The sequence below is a fragment of the Eumetopias jubatus genome, unplaced genomic scaffold (genome assembly GCF_037043125.1).
Source record: "Eumetopias jubatus isolate StellerSeaLion01/CBP00866 unplaced genomic scaffold, mEumJub1_p1.0 scaffold_10, whole genome shotgun sequence".
Taxonomy (NCBI): domain Eukaryota; kingdom Metazoa; phylum Chordata; class Mammalia; order Carnivora; family Otariidae; genus Eumetopias; species Eumetopias jubatus.
The window spans coordinates 73,357,606-73,373,129 of record NW_028274816.1 but is presented as its reverse complement, the minus strand read 5'-3'; the positions used below and the strand labels follow the sequence as shown (position 1 = coordinate 73,373,129).

General features: G+C 58.6%; 1 protein-coding gene across 1 annotated transcript in view; it reads left to right on the top strand.

The window, feature by feature from the left end:
- The window catches only part of ARHGAP44 (Rho GTPase activating protein 44), a 34,729-nt gene extending 21,162 nt beyond the window's left edge, over nt 1-13,567 (top strand). The window contains exons 10-13 of the mRNA XM_088027230.1: nt 3,127-3,348; nt 5,902-6,056; nt 8,762-9,145; nt 13,428-13,567. Coding sequence (XP_087883356.1) covers nt 3,127-3,348; nt 5,902-6,056; nt 8,762-9,145; nt 13,428-13,567 — 901 coding nt within the window. The remainder of the gene's footprint in view (nt 1-3,126; nt 3,349-5,901; nt 6,057-8,761; nt 9,146-13,427) is intronic.
- The last annotated feature ends 1,957 nt before the right edge of the window (nt 13,568-15,524 follow it).

Here is a 15,524-nt window from a genome sequence, read left to right as displayed (position 1 = left end):
ATCAGTAGGAATTGTCATTGGGTCCCCTCTCCATGCATCCCAATGATGAGCGGCTGAAAACTCTGAATTCCCTGCCCCCCTTGGCTCTTTACCCTAAAAGACAGGAGTGGGAGACAGGCATCCCAGGGCCAAATGCAGGCACTCCTTTCCTGCCTCCTTGCTCCCACCTCCCACAGGACCCAGAAAAAGCCAGAAGCGAGGCTTGCCCTGAGGTCCCCTCCAGGATTCTGGAACGTACTCCTGCCTCCTGCTTATTAATTTCCAAACCCTTTGCTTCTTAGAGTTTCTTCCCGGCCTCTGGCTTCTTGCTCGCCGTGGATTCATCTCTGAACAGGTCTGAAAACCAGTTCCTCTTAAGTTTTCTCCAGGAAGCACTGGGCCACGGGAAATCTTAGACATCCAGACTGGCCTGAGATATCTGGGCAGTGACTCCTAATGGAGTCAACAGTGTTTGATTAATTATACTTCCATTTCACTCCTCTCTTGGTAAACACAATCAGCTTCTTGACTCTGACAACTGTTGCTTCTGTCTGTGATAAAACAACAGAAACTTCTGTAACCTTTGGGTTGTATTCCCCTCTGTGGCAGCGCACCAAGCAGTTTTACCATTTTTGTCTTCGGGTTGGGTTTTGTGTAGACATTCAAACGTTTAAATATTCCATTTATTTATACCAATTTTTTTTTCCCTGAAAGCAAATATGCGTTGAGTCCCCCCCAAGAGCACTGCCTTTGTGGTTGATTTGTAAAGATTTGTACTGCTTTTCGGAAAGATCGGCGAACGTTTGATGCACGTGCACTAGGAATGTGAGGTGCTGCCTCCCCTCAGAAAGGAGTTTCAGTGGGGAAAGTGGGGATTGCATGCAGCACAGCGGTGTCTTTGTAAAAGCAGAAGTGTGTGCTCAGCTCTTAGTTCTTGGTTGCTGATTTTTGCCACGGGTACTTCCCGGGTCTCGCTCAGTCTGTCCCCCATGGCCTAGCTGGCCCCTTTGCTTGGTGAACCGGACCACCAGGGCGCCTGGTGTCTGAGCTTGCTGATGCTTGAAGATGCCATTGGAAGTAGAAGGCATCCCCCAGGAGCCCTGATCCTGGACCCCATGCCTGCCTGGTGCTTCCCCACCCCCACCCCCAAATGGAAAGAGCATAGGGTGAGGAAAATGGGGTAAGACCGACATCCCCTAGGGCTCCTTCTATTGATCACCATCGCTGACATCTTGCATGCATGTCATCCCCGCTCACCATTGCAGCTAAGTGCTTCCACTCCCCTCCCCCAAGTGGAATATGAAGCTTGTTGGCGCTTTTCATCCTGATAAATTCGGAAGCCCATAGTTTGATAGTCCCTTGCAGTCCCCTTTAAATGTCAGGGGATGCAACTGGACCTTTTCCCCGAGTTTTGCCTGGCCCCCAAGAGTGATTCTGGAGCTCCTGCTTATTTATTGGCGGAGGGTCTGCAGACCCGAGGACTTGAGAACTAGTGGGTCCTGGAAAGAGACCCAGTCCCCAGAACCCCCGCCCCCAACTCCCCGGGTGCCTCCTCAGAGCCATACAAGGGAGGTGAGAAATAGTTAACAATGACAGGACATGAAAAGTGTCAGGAGGCTGTCATTTACTGCCATCTCACTGCGGGCTGTACCCCATGGCTCGCTTCCTTAAAGGACCCAAATCCTACCCGCTACAGCTAATCTCCAAACTTGCACCTTTTTTGTTGGTTTGTTGAATCTCGCTGCCGGTCTCTAAGGTAAATGCCCTGCTGGGTGGGCAGAATTCAGAGTGTACGAGCTCTTGCCTCTGACCGGTGTGGGTCAGAGTAAGCACCCGATCACCCTCTACCCACACCCCACTGTGCCTGTGCCTGTCTACCCGCGGCAGACACAGATGCTGGAAGGTTTCCTCCCTGCTCAAATGTCTCTGTCTCCCTAAGTACTGGAAATGTCAGGTCTCGGCTTCGTCAGTGAAGGTCTTGACTTCATACCACAGTACCAGCTAGCTCCTAGACCAGAGGAAAGAAAGGACAGGCTTCCAAATCATGTAACTTGGAAGCCAGCAGATGGCTAGTTCTGACTTTTATTCCCCCCTTAGGACACCCTCTCCCCCGCCCCGCCGCACCCCTACCCTACCCCTACACACACCAATATCCGCTCTCCAGCTTCTCTCTTTATATTCATTTTGGAATAAAGGATGGGAACTTCACCCCTTCAAACAGAAGAGCCCCTTTAACTAGAGAGGCCAACCAAATCGAATCAAATTCAGGGCACAGCAAAAGCCTCACGCTCACACCCTGACCTTGACGAGACAACCTGTGTGTCCAAAGGAAGGCACAGTTTTTTTGACACTAATATCTGTATGTTTCTGTCCCTGCAGCCTTAGGAAAATCCAAAGGTACGGTACGAGGCCATGTTCAATCTCTGAAAACAAAGCAAGCCATGCCTTTAGTGAGCTCTGCGAGAGAGTGGATGTGCCGTGTTTGGTTGCTTGGCCGACTTAACGGGAGCTGGGTCTCCGTGGTTAAAACTGAATCGCAGCTCGGAGTGACCATAGGCATGGTCAGCCCCTTACCTGCCGACTAGACCCGCGGGTGTGGCCTGCAGAGATTGTAGCTCGGCCAGGGTCCCCGGGCTAGTGCAGGAGTCCTGAGTCGGGCCTGTGCCCTAGACCCCAAGTGACAAAAAAGGACGGATATTTAGATTTAGAGGTCTCCCGCTGGTCAGTGCCACGTTCTAGTGCGATGCTGCCCCGCTGCCGCCCCCCTCCCCCATCCTGCCCACCTCCATCTCCCACTTGGGGGTTGGGAGTGAGTGCCCCCAGAGAGGCTGCATTCTGCTCTGGGGGGCGAGCTTGGATTCCACACGCAGGTCCTGAGGCCAGCTGGCTTTGGCAGAGGGAGGAAGCGGAGCCGCCCGGCGCGCCGGGGGCGGGGGGGCGCTGCTGTGCGGCCCGGGCCGGAGCAGCCTCGGGCGGGCGCGCGGGGCACAGCGCCCCGGCCCAGCCTCGCTTCCCCGGGCCCAGGAGGGTGCTAAGGCTGCGCTGTTGTTCTCCTGGCGGACGTGCTTGAATGTGTCCGCTGCGCGGGGGAGGGCGCGTGCTCCTGGTCACGCGTGGGTAAGCGGGTGTCTTTGTGTCCCTCGCCAGCATGGGCGTGAGGGTCATGGACACGTCCTGGGTGGCTCGAAGAGGCTCCTCGGCCGGCAGGAAGGCGTCCTGCGCCCCGCCCACCATGCAGCCCCCCGCGCCGCCCGCCGAGCTTGCCGCGCCTCTGCCGTCGCCCCTCCCGGAGCAGCCCCTGGACGGCCCCGCGGCGCCCTCGCTGTCGCCGTCGGGCTTGGGCCTCCAGCCCGGGGCCGAGCGCACCAGGTAAGCGGGACCAGGCCGGCCGTGGCGCGCGCGCGCGCGCCTGCACGCGGGACGGGGGCGGGTGGGCTGCGCTCCAGGATGCTGTCACCTCCCCGTTCCTGAGCCTTTGCGTTTGGCGTTCTGCATCCTGCTGGCACGCAGCGAGTGATTCCCAGGATTCCCAGCACTCCCCCCCACCCCCCGCCGCCAACTTCCCCCCGGATTGTCGGATGGAGCCCCCGGGCTTCCCGAGAATAGCATCCCCCCCAGCAAGCGCATAAGGTGGCAGCTCGCTAAGGCCCTGAGAGCGGGAAGTTGCCAGCTCTCGTCTCCCCTTCTCCTTCTGCCGGAATGACTTGCCGGTTTTGAAATGCGGGGTTGCGGTATTCCTCCCTTTCTCTCCTCTCTGCCTTTAGATTCGGGGGAGCCGTTTTCCCGGCTTACGCGGGCGCAAATTAGGGGAAGGAGTGGCGGTCATGTGGTCGCTCGGGGCCTGAGGCCTGGTGCAGTGTGATGCTGGGTTGTGTTTCCATTTGTTCCCGGGAAGAAGAAAGCGAGCGAGCTCATGGCACCCCTAGTTCAGTGAATGTTTATGGGGGACGGAGTCCATCCAGAGATAAAACGTGGGGTCTGTGGCCTTAAGGCAGCCCCATCCCGTCCCAGCATGCAGATACCGGACACGGAATCCGGGCACGTGGCCGTGCGGGGTCCCAGCGGAGAGGGGCCTCCTCTGGCCCTTCCTCGGAAGGGGCATCCTGGCAGGGGGAATGGCACAGGTTCTGAGAAGTGGGAAAAGTACTTCAAATCAGAGGCCGCTGTGCATTCTGTTAGCGGGGGCAGCGTTCCCTTATGTCCTGCTGAAAAAAAATCTTGGAGGCTTTGGGAGGCTGAACCTTTTCATCCAATCTTTTTTCTTTTTTTTAAGATTATTTATTTGAGAGAGAGCACGAGAGGGAGAGAGAGTCTTCAGCAGACTCCGTGCTGAGCATGGAGCCCGATGCAGGGCTCCATCTCATGACCCTGAGATCAGGACCTGAGCCCAGACCAAGAGTCGGACACTTGATGGCACCCCTTCACCCGATCTTTATCATACACACACACTCACACACAAACAACCACCTCCCTAAATGAAGGGACTGCAGGGTTGGGTTTGTTTTTTTTTTTTCCCTCTCCCATTTTAGTGAGTAGAAGGCATTTTCCCCGTGAAATAGGGAAATGACAAAAGGAAAACAGGAACAGTCAGCGTTCAGGAGTGGGGAGCTGACAATGGTTGTGCTCAGGTTGTTGATGGCTCCAGCTCAGGGCACGAGGACGCTGGCCTGGCTGTGCACTTGCTAGGCTTCAGGTCCCCTTGGGAGAGGCCGGTGCGGGAGAGCACGTTCTGCAGAGATGCAGAGAAGGATCGCTGTGGACCAGAGAGGCTGATGAGGAAGAAATGAGCGAATAGACAGGAGATTTCCAATGGTTTCCTTTTTGCGCTCTTCTTGGCTTCATCCCGATTTCCCATCTTACAACCGACACCCCGTGCTAAACGCTATTTGCCCTATTAAAAATATTTGTAGAAAATGCCCCTCAAAGATGGATTTCCCCAGCCTCTGAAGGTGTTCCCAGAATGTCATAGATGGGTGGCCCCAAGACTCACTCATGAGCCAGGAGCATCACCTGTGGGTTTGGAGTATTTAAGAGGCCGTTGCCATTGCTCATACCATCCCTTTTTCTTGGGGGTGCCCAGCTCCAAGGCTTTCCCTTGGGTGCCCATGTTTTTCTACCTTTCTTTTTCTCTGCCCACATGGATTCTTCCCAATACAAACCGGTGTTCCATTGTTTTTTTTTTTTTGTTTATTTTTTGTTTTCTGGACATTTGCAGCCCAGGTGATGTTTTCTCCAGTTGCCGGATTCCTGTCCGCCCCCACCCCACCCCCTGGATGTCAGGCCCTCCCCTCCCTCTGGCTTGCTCCAGCCTCCCCATTCTCCACCCAGGCCCACCCCATCCAGACCTGGCGGCTCTCTCCAGCCAGGCTCAGCCTCTGCTTCCTGCTCCTCTGCTTGGCATTAACTCTGCCCCCGAACACTGCTTCCTGCCCCTTTGCACCCCAGCTCACTGTGTCACATGTCCTGCCATTGGCCCTGACCCCCCCCCCAAGCCTGGGGGGCTGGGACTTGAACTCGCCATATTTGGGAGCACAGCGGGGTTGGGGGCTGTGTTCACCCTCCCACCTGCTGGGACTGCTACCAGGCTGGGCCCCAGAAGCCTCCCCCTGCTCGGGGCTGTGCTGTGGAGGTCAGGGGAATTAGCTGTGGCCACAACATAGAGTGGGGATGCTCGTGGGCTCCTGGCAGACAGAGGGCAGAGGCGTGGAGAGGGCGTTTGCACCTGGGGTATGGAGGTGGGAGAAGAATGCAGGTCCCCAGAGCCCAAGAAGGGACAGTCATCTCTCCCAGAGCATCTCCCAAGGGCATGGGGCAGACCAAGAGCTGGCCCAGCGGAGCACGTGGGATTGCGACCGCAGGCTGGTGCTGCGCTGGCCTCGCTGAGTTCAGGGTGCTAACTCGTCTCGTGTGCTTGTGTTCCAGCACTTTGAAAAGCAAGGAGCTTTCTCCGGGATCTGGGAAAGGAAGTGCAGGTTCCATCCAGGGGACGCCCGGTGCAGGGACGCAGCCGGGGGCACAAGCAGGCGCCAGCCCCAGCCAGCCACCCCCCGACCAGAGCCCGCACACTCTCCGGAAAGGTACGGCACCGCAACCCTCCACTCAGGTCTCCGGCCGGGGACAGCTCTCACACTGCCCGGACACTCGTGCCCTTCGCTTAGCGTGGATGTTGAGAGACCGCGTGACTTCGTGAAAAACCCCTGGGCTGGGTGTTAAGAGCTTTGGGCAGTTAACCAACTCCAAGAGGGACCGCTTCATCTTCGTTCCTTGTGTCTCTCACTTGAGCAGCGGGCTCAGTGGGGACGGAGCAGGGGGGTGTTATGCAGGGCGTTGCGTCCCGTACACCGAGACCTCTGTGCAGACCTCATTATCCATGACGACACGTGTCTTCCACGGACCCTGCCGGGCCCTACCACCACCTCTTAAGATGCTGTGTGGAGTCTTGTGCTGGGGTCCGGCGTGGCTGCCTCCCCCTGGGATTGTTTCTAGAAGGGGACACGGAGCAGGGAATTGGGATTGTGGCTATGCGAGTGCTGGCCTTCGATGCTTCTGGAAGGCTGAGAGTCTGTACACTGACCCAGGAGCCGCCCAACCCAGGATCTGCCACGGAACCCGTGCTCAGAGGCCCACTTACTCTCTCTGAAATGACCTTCCCAAAGCTAAGGACATGCTCTGCGGTGACATTTCATAAACGGAGAGGTGCACAGATGGTGTGCTTTAAAACTTTTTTTTTTTTAATGTTTTATTTATTTATTCATGAGAGTCAGAGAGAGAGGCAGAGGGAGAAGCAGGCTCCCCGCTGAGCAGGGAGCCCGAGGCGGGACTCGATCCCAGGACCCTGGGATCATGACCTGAGCCAAAGGCAGACACTTAACCATCTGAGCCACCCAGGCGCCCCTTTGCGTTCTCTCTTAAGCCAAGCCTTGAACTTAAAAGAACAGCTCCTTGACTATGTTCTCGGTTCTGGCCTTTCTGGCTTCCCCCGAAAGTCAGAGCGGCGGAAGGGGAGGCGTTGGAGCACGGTTCCAGGGCACCACGGGGGGGTGGGGGGACTCCCTTCCGGGCACAGGAGTTGGGGCACCACTGTGGCAGTGGGACTTCAGCATCCCAGCGCCCCCGTCCGGCACCAGCGGGTCGCCGTTGTGGTCCGGACATGCTTTTCTGGCCATCTTTGTGTGCAGAGCCTTTAAGCCTCCCTCCAGCCCTGGGAGGCAGGGTGACGCCTAAGCCACGGTGTCCGGTGGGGTCGGGCCTCCTGGTCCGGGCCGGTGACACATGGGGAGTGAGGCCTGGAAAGCCTCCGGTCCCACCCCCAGGGGGCACTCGGCCGCTCAGCGTCCTCCTTTGGGAGGTCCACCTCTCTCCTCCACCCACCACCAGCTCCCGCTTAGCTTTCTTGTGTTTTGAAGCTCGCTAGGTCTTTTCACACTGCGTCTCCAGTTTTATGTCCTGGGCTAGTCCTGTCGCCACCAAGGAGGGGCAAATGCCCTCTCGAACGTGGTGCCGTCCCCTGCTCCTCCCCTCCTCCGGCCCGTGCAGGGGAAGACGTGTTGGAACGTCGGTGCCTAGGGGCCCCGCCGGCTGCCCACCCAGTAAGCGATCCTGGCATCAGCCACCTGGCCGTCGGGAGCTGCTGGAGCAGCTGCTCGGAGAGGCCACCCGGTCCTCGGGTTCGATGGCTGAGAAGTGCTTGTAGGACGGGTCACGATTCGGTGATGCTTTTGCACGCACGAGGCTGCCTAACCGCTACAACCCTGGCGAGTCCACTGTCCTTGCTCTTGGGGAGCAGAGGTTTAGATCGACTGTCAGGGCACAGGGTGGTTAAGGCGAGGGAGGGAGCTGAAGCCACGTTGGAGAGCCCGTGTCCTTGTCCATATACTGCACGCTGACGGAGCCTGGGGAGCGCGCACCGTCCTTGGAATAGATTTTGTTCCGTGGGGGGTGGAGGGGGAGCGGAGCTGGGAGAGAAGAGTGCCCAAGGCCTCCTTGAGCACCTAAAAGACGGTTCCTTCTGGACTTAGCGCCGTGCCCAGCAGCCCTCGCTTGATCCTGACACGTGAGTGATCGCTTTCTCAGAACGTTTGCCCCTCGGCAGGATCGTCCCGGTGTCCGATTTGGTCATTCTTATGGGTTCAGTGTCAGTGAAATGTGTCAAGTGTCCGGCATTGTGTTGCACGATCGAGTCCATAAAAGGAGGGGGATGAAGGCAGCGTGAGGAGGGGGAGCCCGCAGTACATACGTCTGCAGAGTCCTCGCCCAGAGGGCACGAGTCTGGAAAGGAAAACACGGGGGAGGCGGGTACACAGGACCGGGCGGGACGGAGAAGTCAGTGCAGGACTTGGCCGTCTGTGGCTCTCTCGGGACCCAGGAGCCGGCGTGGGCAGGGGCAGCCAAAAGCCAGGGTTTCCTGTCCCGCCCCGCTCCAGTCGTCCCTCTTGGGCCCTGTGTCACCGACTCCTCCTTCCTCCGTGTAACCCCGACACCTCCTACCACCGCGAAGTGAAGGGAGGACACTGGGCGGCCGGCCACGGCCCGTGCTCGGGAAATTTGTTCTTCGCTCCGGCCAGGGCTGTGTAGATCGTGGCAGCCATCCAGGGAAGGGGAGGTTAGGGAACAGAGGAGGAGACGTGAAAACTTGCAGTTTGAGGTGAATTTTTAGAAACTGCATTGGCTGTCGCGGGAGCCGGGTCGAGGGGGCTGTGGAGGGGGTGGGGTGGAGGGAGGGGCCCTCGAGGACAGCGGCTACATCTCATGACCTTGTGTGTGCCTGTGTTTTCTCTTTCAGTTTCCAAGAAGTTGGCTCCGATTCCACCCAAGGTCCCCTTTGGCCAGCCGGGGGCTGTGACCGACCAGTCCGCCAGCCAGCCGTCCCCGCTCAGCCTGTCCCCCACCCCACCGAGCACCCCATCGCCCTACGGACTGAGTTACCCGCAGGGGTACTCCCTGGCCTCCGGTCAGCTCTCCCCGGCGGCGGCCGCGGCCCCTCCCCTGGCCTCCCCTGCCGGCTTCCCGAGCACTGCAGCCAAATCTCGGCCCACCCCCAAGCCCCGACAGAGACCCACCCTGCCGCCCCCTCAGCCTCCCACAGTCAGCCTGCCAGCCCCGAGTCCACAGTCCACGGAGCACCCCGTGCTGGACGGCATGGCCCCCGGGGAGAGCATGTCGACAGGTAACCAAGCCACGGCATCGCCACGGTTTTCCACGAACCTCAGCTGGGTGTGCCCAGTAGCGGGATCCCTGGTGCCACTGCCTGTGATCACGTCTGTCTGCCCCGGGGTGGTACCATGCGTGGCTTCTACGATCATCTTGGGAGCCGCCCCCCCCCCCTCCCATGAGGCCGGTGGACATCAGCCCCGGGATCCAGATTGTCCTGCAAAAGGGCTTTTTATGGGATTTCTCCCAGTGGATGCCCGCCAGTGCAGGGTCCTGATTCTGTTCTTAATCGGGGGGTTGAGCACCGAGAACTTTGAGGTGGTGCTCGGTGCTTCGGGAGAGGCTGGGGAGGCGGGGGCCGGGCTATGATCGCAGACCGGCTGGCATCTAAAGCACAGGTGAGGCATTTGCAGCTCTCCTTGGATAGAGTCCAGGCATCTACAAAGGTACAGACCCTTATCTTGAGACCAGAGGCTAAGAGCCAAAGACATTGTTTCCTACTGATGTAATAAGCCTTATTAGAAACCTGCATTTCCAGCAGTATTTAGAGAAGGGTCAGTTTCAGGAAAGATGCCGGTCCCCCTGATTCTTGGAGGAGCTTACTGACAAGCCCACAGCTACTAAATTTAGTCTTGCTTTAAGTTTAAGAGTCAAGATGGAGCTATTCTCCATCACCACCGCCGCCCCAGGAAAATGTAAAAGTGTGAAATTACAAACACACCACATTGGGCAAAAACCGTTCGTTGGTTGAAGAGGACGTTTTTGCAACGTCTCCGCAGATACTCTGGCCACGTGACAGTAGAGACTCGGGGCGTGTTTGTGGCTCTAGCCAGGCTAGTGTTTCCCTCGCTCAGGGAGGCAGACAAAGCGCTGGACTGTGTCTTGGCATAGATGCAGGCCACGTGTCACCAGGCAGCAGAGCCCGGGCACATCTGTTCAGGGTTGCCCCAAGTAGCAGCTGAGGCACACACGCCCCAGATACATGCACGCAACACGCAGATGCCACACACACACCCACACTAGACAAATACCAGATTCGTACACATGCATACAAACCACACGCACACACACACACAATTAGACTAATACCAGATTCATACACATGCATACAAACCACACACACACACACAATTAGACCAATACCAGATTCATACACATGCATACAAACCACGCACGCACACACACAAACCAATGCCAGATTCATACACATGCATACAAACCACACATGCACACACACACAATTAGACAAATACCAGATTCATATACATACAAACCACACACACACAATTAGACCAATACCAGATTCATACACATGCATACAAACCACACACACACTAGACAAATACCAGATTCATACACATGCATACAAACCACACGCGCACACACACCAGATACACGCATGCAACATGCAGATAGGCTCTGCGCACACACAGATGTACGCACCCACAACACACAAGTACACATCACCTACACACGTACCGCATCCATACACTGCTCGCCGCATATGTGCACACGCCCGCACACCTCCGTCCACGTGCTTCGAAGGGCCATGTGGTCCTAGGTCGTCGGCGTACTGGGATTTCTGACCGGGATTATACTTTCAGGCCGGTGTTTTTGTGCAGGAGTGAGGTTTTCCCCCTCGGTCCGATGGAAGGGGGAGTGAGCCTGTGGGGTTCAGCTCCTGGCACCCATGACGAGGCTAGTCCCGTTGGAGTGTCTGTGAGGAGTCAGGAGGTTGAGATATTGTGGGGAGCAGGCAGCCTCTGGTGGTTCAGCTGCTTTATTTGTGGACGTGATCCATGGCGAACAGCTGCTGACACCTACCCCGAGGCTTATAAAATATTCAGGAAATTCCTCCCCGAAAGTCGACAGCACCACTTCCTGCTGGTCGGTGGTGCCGGTGATGCCGGTGATGCGCGTTTCCCACGGGAACCTCCGCGGGAGGAGGCACAGGTGACAGCAGCAGCAGCAGCTCAGGGTCACCCCGAGTCAGCCCAAGCCCCGCCCCCCCCGCCCGGCCGCCCCAGGGAAGGGCCGCTGGGGAGCGTGGACGCTGAAAGCATCGGAAGGAGCGCAGGGGTGTCACTGGAGAGGAACAGAAAGGTGGGAATGCCATGGGAGTTGAAATCGGGGGGCCCAAAGTGGGCAACAGAAGAGCCCCGCCTCCTGCCGGGCCCTTCTGACCGGCCGACCCTGAGTGGTCACAGCACTCCGGCCTCCGCACCGTGGCGTGTCCGTCGTGTTCTTTGGCAGCAGGCTGTCGTTCTGTCCGTCCGCACGGGTCTCGGCCGGTGCAGCATCTGTGATGCTTTGGTGCGACCCCCCCCCCCACTGTGATACTCCGCGTAGTGGATTGTCACGTTCTCGGCTCATTGTGTTTATGCCCTTCTCCCAACCCTGTCGTTGTGTTCCTGCAGCTGTGTGACCTGAGGGCCGCAGTTGTGGATACGTGTGAGGGGGATTTCAGGGTAAGCGGCCCCAGCCTGCCGGGCCCCGGCGCTTGCTCGGCTCTGCATGTGGCTCGGACCTCCTCCCCGCATGGCAGCTCCGCTCCGTGCCTCCCCCCACGCGGCCTCGGCGTCCGCGAGCTCCTCTGGCTTCCCGGGGGGTGGGGGGGGGGATCACTGGCCTTCTGGGAGCTGGCTGGCTTCGCGCTAGGAGACGGGGAGCAAGTCCGCAAGCAGGCTTCGCCGGCTCTCCCCTCCTCCTCTGGCTCTCGAGCACCCGGGTCAGCCCCGCGACCCCTCTCCCTTGGGCCTAGAACCGCAGGGCTCCCAGGTCCGCTCTTCCTTGGGTTGCCTGCCACAGACCTTGGTGCCCGGTGCCCCAGTCGCTGTGTACGCCTTGGCTCAGAGAGGTGTCCCCAGGAGGGTCCTGGGGCACAGCGGGCACAGCCTCTGCTGCGGGGTCGGGAGCGGCTTTTCTGTGGCCGTGGGGTGGTCCTGGCAGACCCCCACTTCCCGAGGTGGGCTCTAGCTTGTCTTCCTCGGGGCCGACACAGCGGGCGAGTCCTGAAGAATCCACAGTGGTAGGGTTCAGGCCGGGGCTTATGTCCCCCAGGGCCTCTGGCCGGCTGGCTCCTCGCTCACTATTGGGGGGGAGCATTATACCGCTTTCTGCCTCCTCTCCTCTGCCCACAGCGGGCAGGTGTTCAAGATTAAAACCAAGGGACAAGCAGGAGAGAAGCCGGCGGAAATCAGGGGTTCTTGTCTGCTAAGCCCTAGGTCCTGTGGACACTTGGGGCGGCAAGCACAACACAGGGGTGTCCCCTGCCTGCCCACCCACAGGTCTTTCCAGACACTTCTGACCCTGGCAGTCGGTGGGGGCTTCTCTCCCTCGATCCTGCTCTCTGGTGACTGAGTTGCCTTCCCCGAGGGGTCTGAGGGAACATCCCCTTGGCTCCACGGGGAAGGTAAACCTGCCCGAGGCCACACTCCCCACATGACAGCCAGGAGATTTGAAATCCGAGCAGCAGAACGCTGCAGGGCAGGGGGCCCCAGGCCAGGCATGGAGTGGGGGGGCCCCAGCAGAAAGGGCAGGACACAGGCCGGCAGCTGTACCCCGAGGCTGGAGGAGTGTCACTGGCAGAGCCGAGCCTCGGACCCCCACCCCTGTGCTGAGGCGGCGGGATGAAGACAGGAATGACGTTTTGAGGACTGGGGTGGGGGGGAGACGATGACAGAAGGACTTTTTGTCCCACAGCTTCCATGTTTGTATGTCTTTTAGCGCAGCGTCCAAATGTCTGTCTGTCCACCTGGTGTAATATGCTTAGGCTGAATGTTGGTTTTACAAAAAACTCCTCAAGACAAAGAAACCAGCCCACCCACCCCAGGCTGGCCCAGGGCTGCCCCCGTTCTGGGAACACCTCCCCTGTCATCCGGGCCCAGGGTGACGGCAAGGTTCAGTGGGGCCCGAAACGAGGCAGGCCAAGGAGGGGGTAACAGTGTCCGGATCCTCGCTTCTGGGCCCACCGTGCTCCCCCAGGGTCCACAGGCTGAGCGTGCCGCCAACCCCTTGGGTGTCGTCCGTGGGCTCGCCTGCCCTGAGCTGCCTCCCCACCGGGAATGGAGCTGGGGGGTGCGCGGAGGCCGTGGCCCGGGAGCTGTTGCGGCGCTCCTCCTCGAGTCGCCCCCGGCCCGATGGGACTGGGTCGTGCGTGCTCACCGGGCCGGAGCAGAGCAGCCCAACCCCAACCCTACCGTGCGGCGGGCTGCCTCGGCCGGCCCCGGGGCCCGGCCACTACCCCCTCCTGCGCCCGGCCGCCGCTCTCAGCCGCCTCTCTCTCTGCCGCCTTGCAGATCTCGTCCACTTTGACATCCCCTCCATCCACGTAGAGCTCGGGCCGCCGCTCCGCCTGAGCCCCCTGGAGCACGCGCGGCGACACTCGGTGACAGAGAAGAGGGACTCGGAGGAGGAGTCTGAGAGCACCGCCCTCTGACCCGCGCCCGCCCCGCCCCGCCCCGCGTGTACATACCTGGGCCCCGCCCCAGAGCGCCCCTGGGCTTGCCAGGCGGGAGTTGTGCGGATCGCCCTCCCCTGTGCGTGCCCGACTTGGTTCGTTCCCTCGGGGTGGGGACTCTGGCCTTTTGTTTGATCTTTGCCTTTTGACTTTGTGCCTCTTTTGATCCACTTTCAGCCTCCATGCCAAGCGGCACCCCCTCCGCCCAAGGGCTTCCTTTGCGGGTGCAGGCTGGGGGAGCCGTGCGCAGGAGGGTCGGGGTGCCTGGTTCCACTCGTGGCTACGGTGGGGGAGGGGCACACCCTCTCCCCTACAGCGCACGAGTTCTTCATTCTAGAAGGTCTGGCACTGACCTTTGCCTGCTGCACAAGTTGGGGAGGGGGCCAGCCCCTGTAAAAAATCTTTCAGGCTGCCCTTACTGCGTGGGCTCCAAAGTCAATGGCTTCAAACACAATTTGTTTCACTTCCCCTAACGGTTTTACTTTTCCCGACCACGTGACTGAGAACTTCGGTCTCTACCTTCTTGTTTTGTACTTCTGAATTTGAAAAGGTGATCCTGAGGGTGTCTGGACGGCCCACCGAGCGCTCCCGCAGGCTCCCAGAGGCGCCCAGCTCAGCGCTCTGCTTGGGTGGAGGCCGGGAGCCTGCGTCTCCTCCCGGGTGGCCACAGGGACTAGCAATAAATGTTACCCAGAGCATGCGCAGGGCGGGAAGGTGGCCCGCGGGGACCCGAGGCCACCGGGCCTGCAGTGTGGTGGGCTTCGCTCAGCCACGGCTCACCCCCCGCCCCCTTTCCTCCTCCGGGGGGTCCCATCCGTTCTCGGGGAGCCCAGTCACACTTCGGGATTGAAGGAGCAAGACACAGATTCGGGTCATGCATGCCAAGTCACACTTTCCGATTTTATCCTTTTAAAATAGATCTGATATACCTATACAGGATATAATATTTGTATATATGAAATCTATATTTGTTTAATTTGAGCCATTCAAACTAAACTAATGTATAGGTGTACAATGAGAAATTTAAAGGCCTAGTTATTTTTCCCGACAACAGTGTAAGATAACCCTGCCCCGCTGGTGGGATTCACCAACTTTGGATGTTAACAGCTTTGCTCACTTCCTGGCAAGGACGGGTCCGTACCCAATTTGTAATGGAGCCCAGGGGTCGAAAGTTACCTTTAAATACATGTACAAATAGTTGTTGAAAGTAATGTTATTAAAATAGGTTTATTATCCCTGAGCGTGGCCTATCTTCTTGTGTTGGGGACACGCCTCTGTGCAGGTGACCCGCGGGAGGACATCGGAGGTCACGGCTGGGCCAGGCTAAAATGCTCGGTCAGTCTCTTCCAGATCGTCTGCGCTTTTAAAGATCTGTGTTCTCACAAATAAATACCAAATTAGTCGGAAAAGTCTCTCCATTTCCAAGTACTGACCTCAGTGTTTGTTGTTAAATCCCAAAGGGAGGGCAGGAGAGCTGGCTTGACGTCCAATCTCTCCAACGCTCTGAGGGCAGTGAGGGCATCTTGTTCTCGCCGTGGGGCAAGCACATCTGTGGTCACCCATTTCCCCTGCAACAGCGCGAAGACTTGCGTTTTCCTGAGCCGCTGCCCAGATCCTGCTGGCATGGCTTGACTCGGTTAAAAACTAGGCTACGGCGGGGTGGCGGCTCCCTGGGTCCCGGCTGCGATCAGAGCTGGCTTGCAGGTCACACCGGGTACCGGGTGGTGCAACTCTGCAGGGCAGGGAGACGCCTGCTCCGAGGTGGCCCCGGGATGAAGCAGAGCTCTCAGGTTCCAAGCGGCCTCTTTATTTTATCTTCGCAAAGGCTATTCCTGGAGTCCTGTCCACCACCCAGCGCTTGGGAACGTGGCTGGCCTCGGGCGTGGGCAGGCCGGTTTTCCACGTGACTTCTTTAAAAATCAGTCTGTACCACATT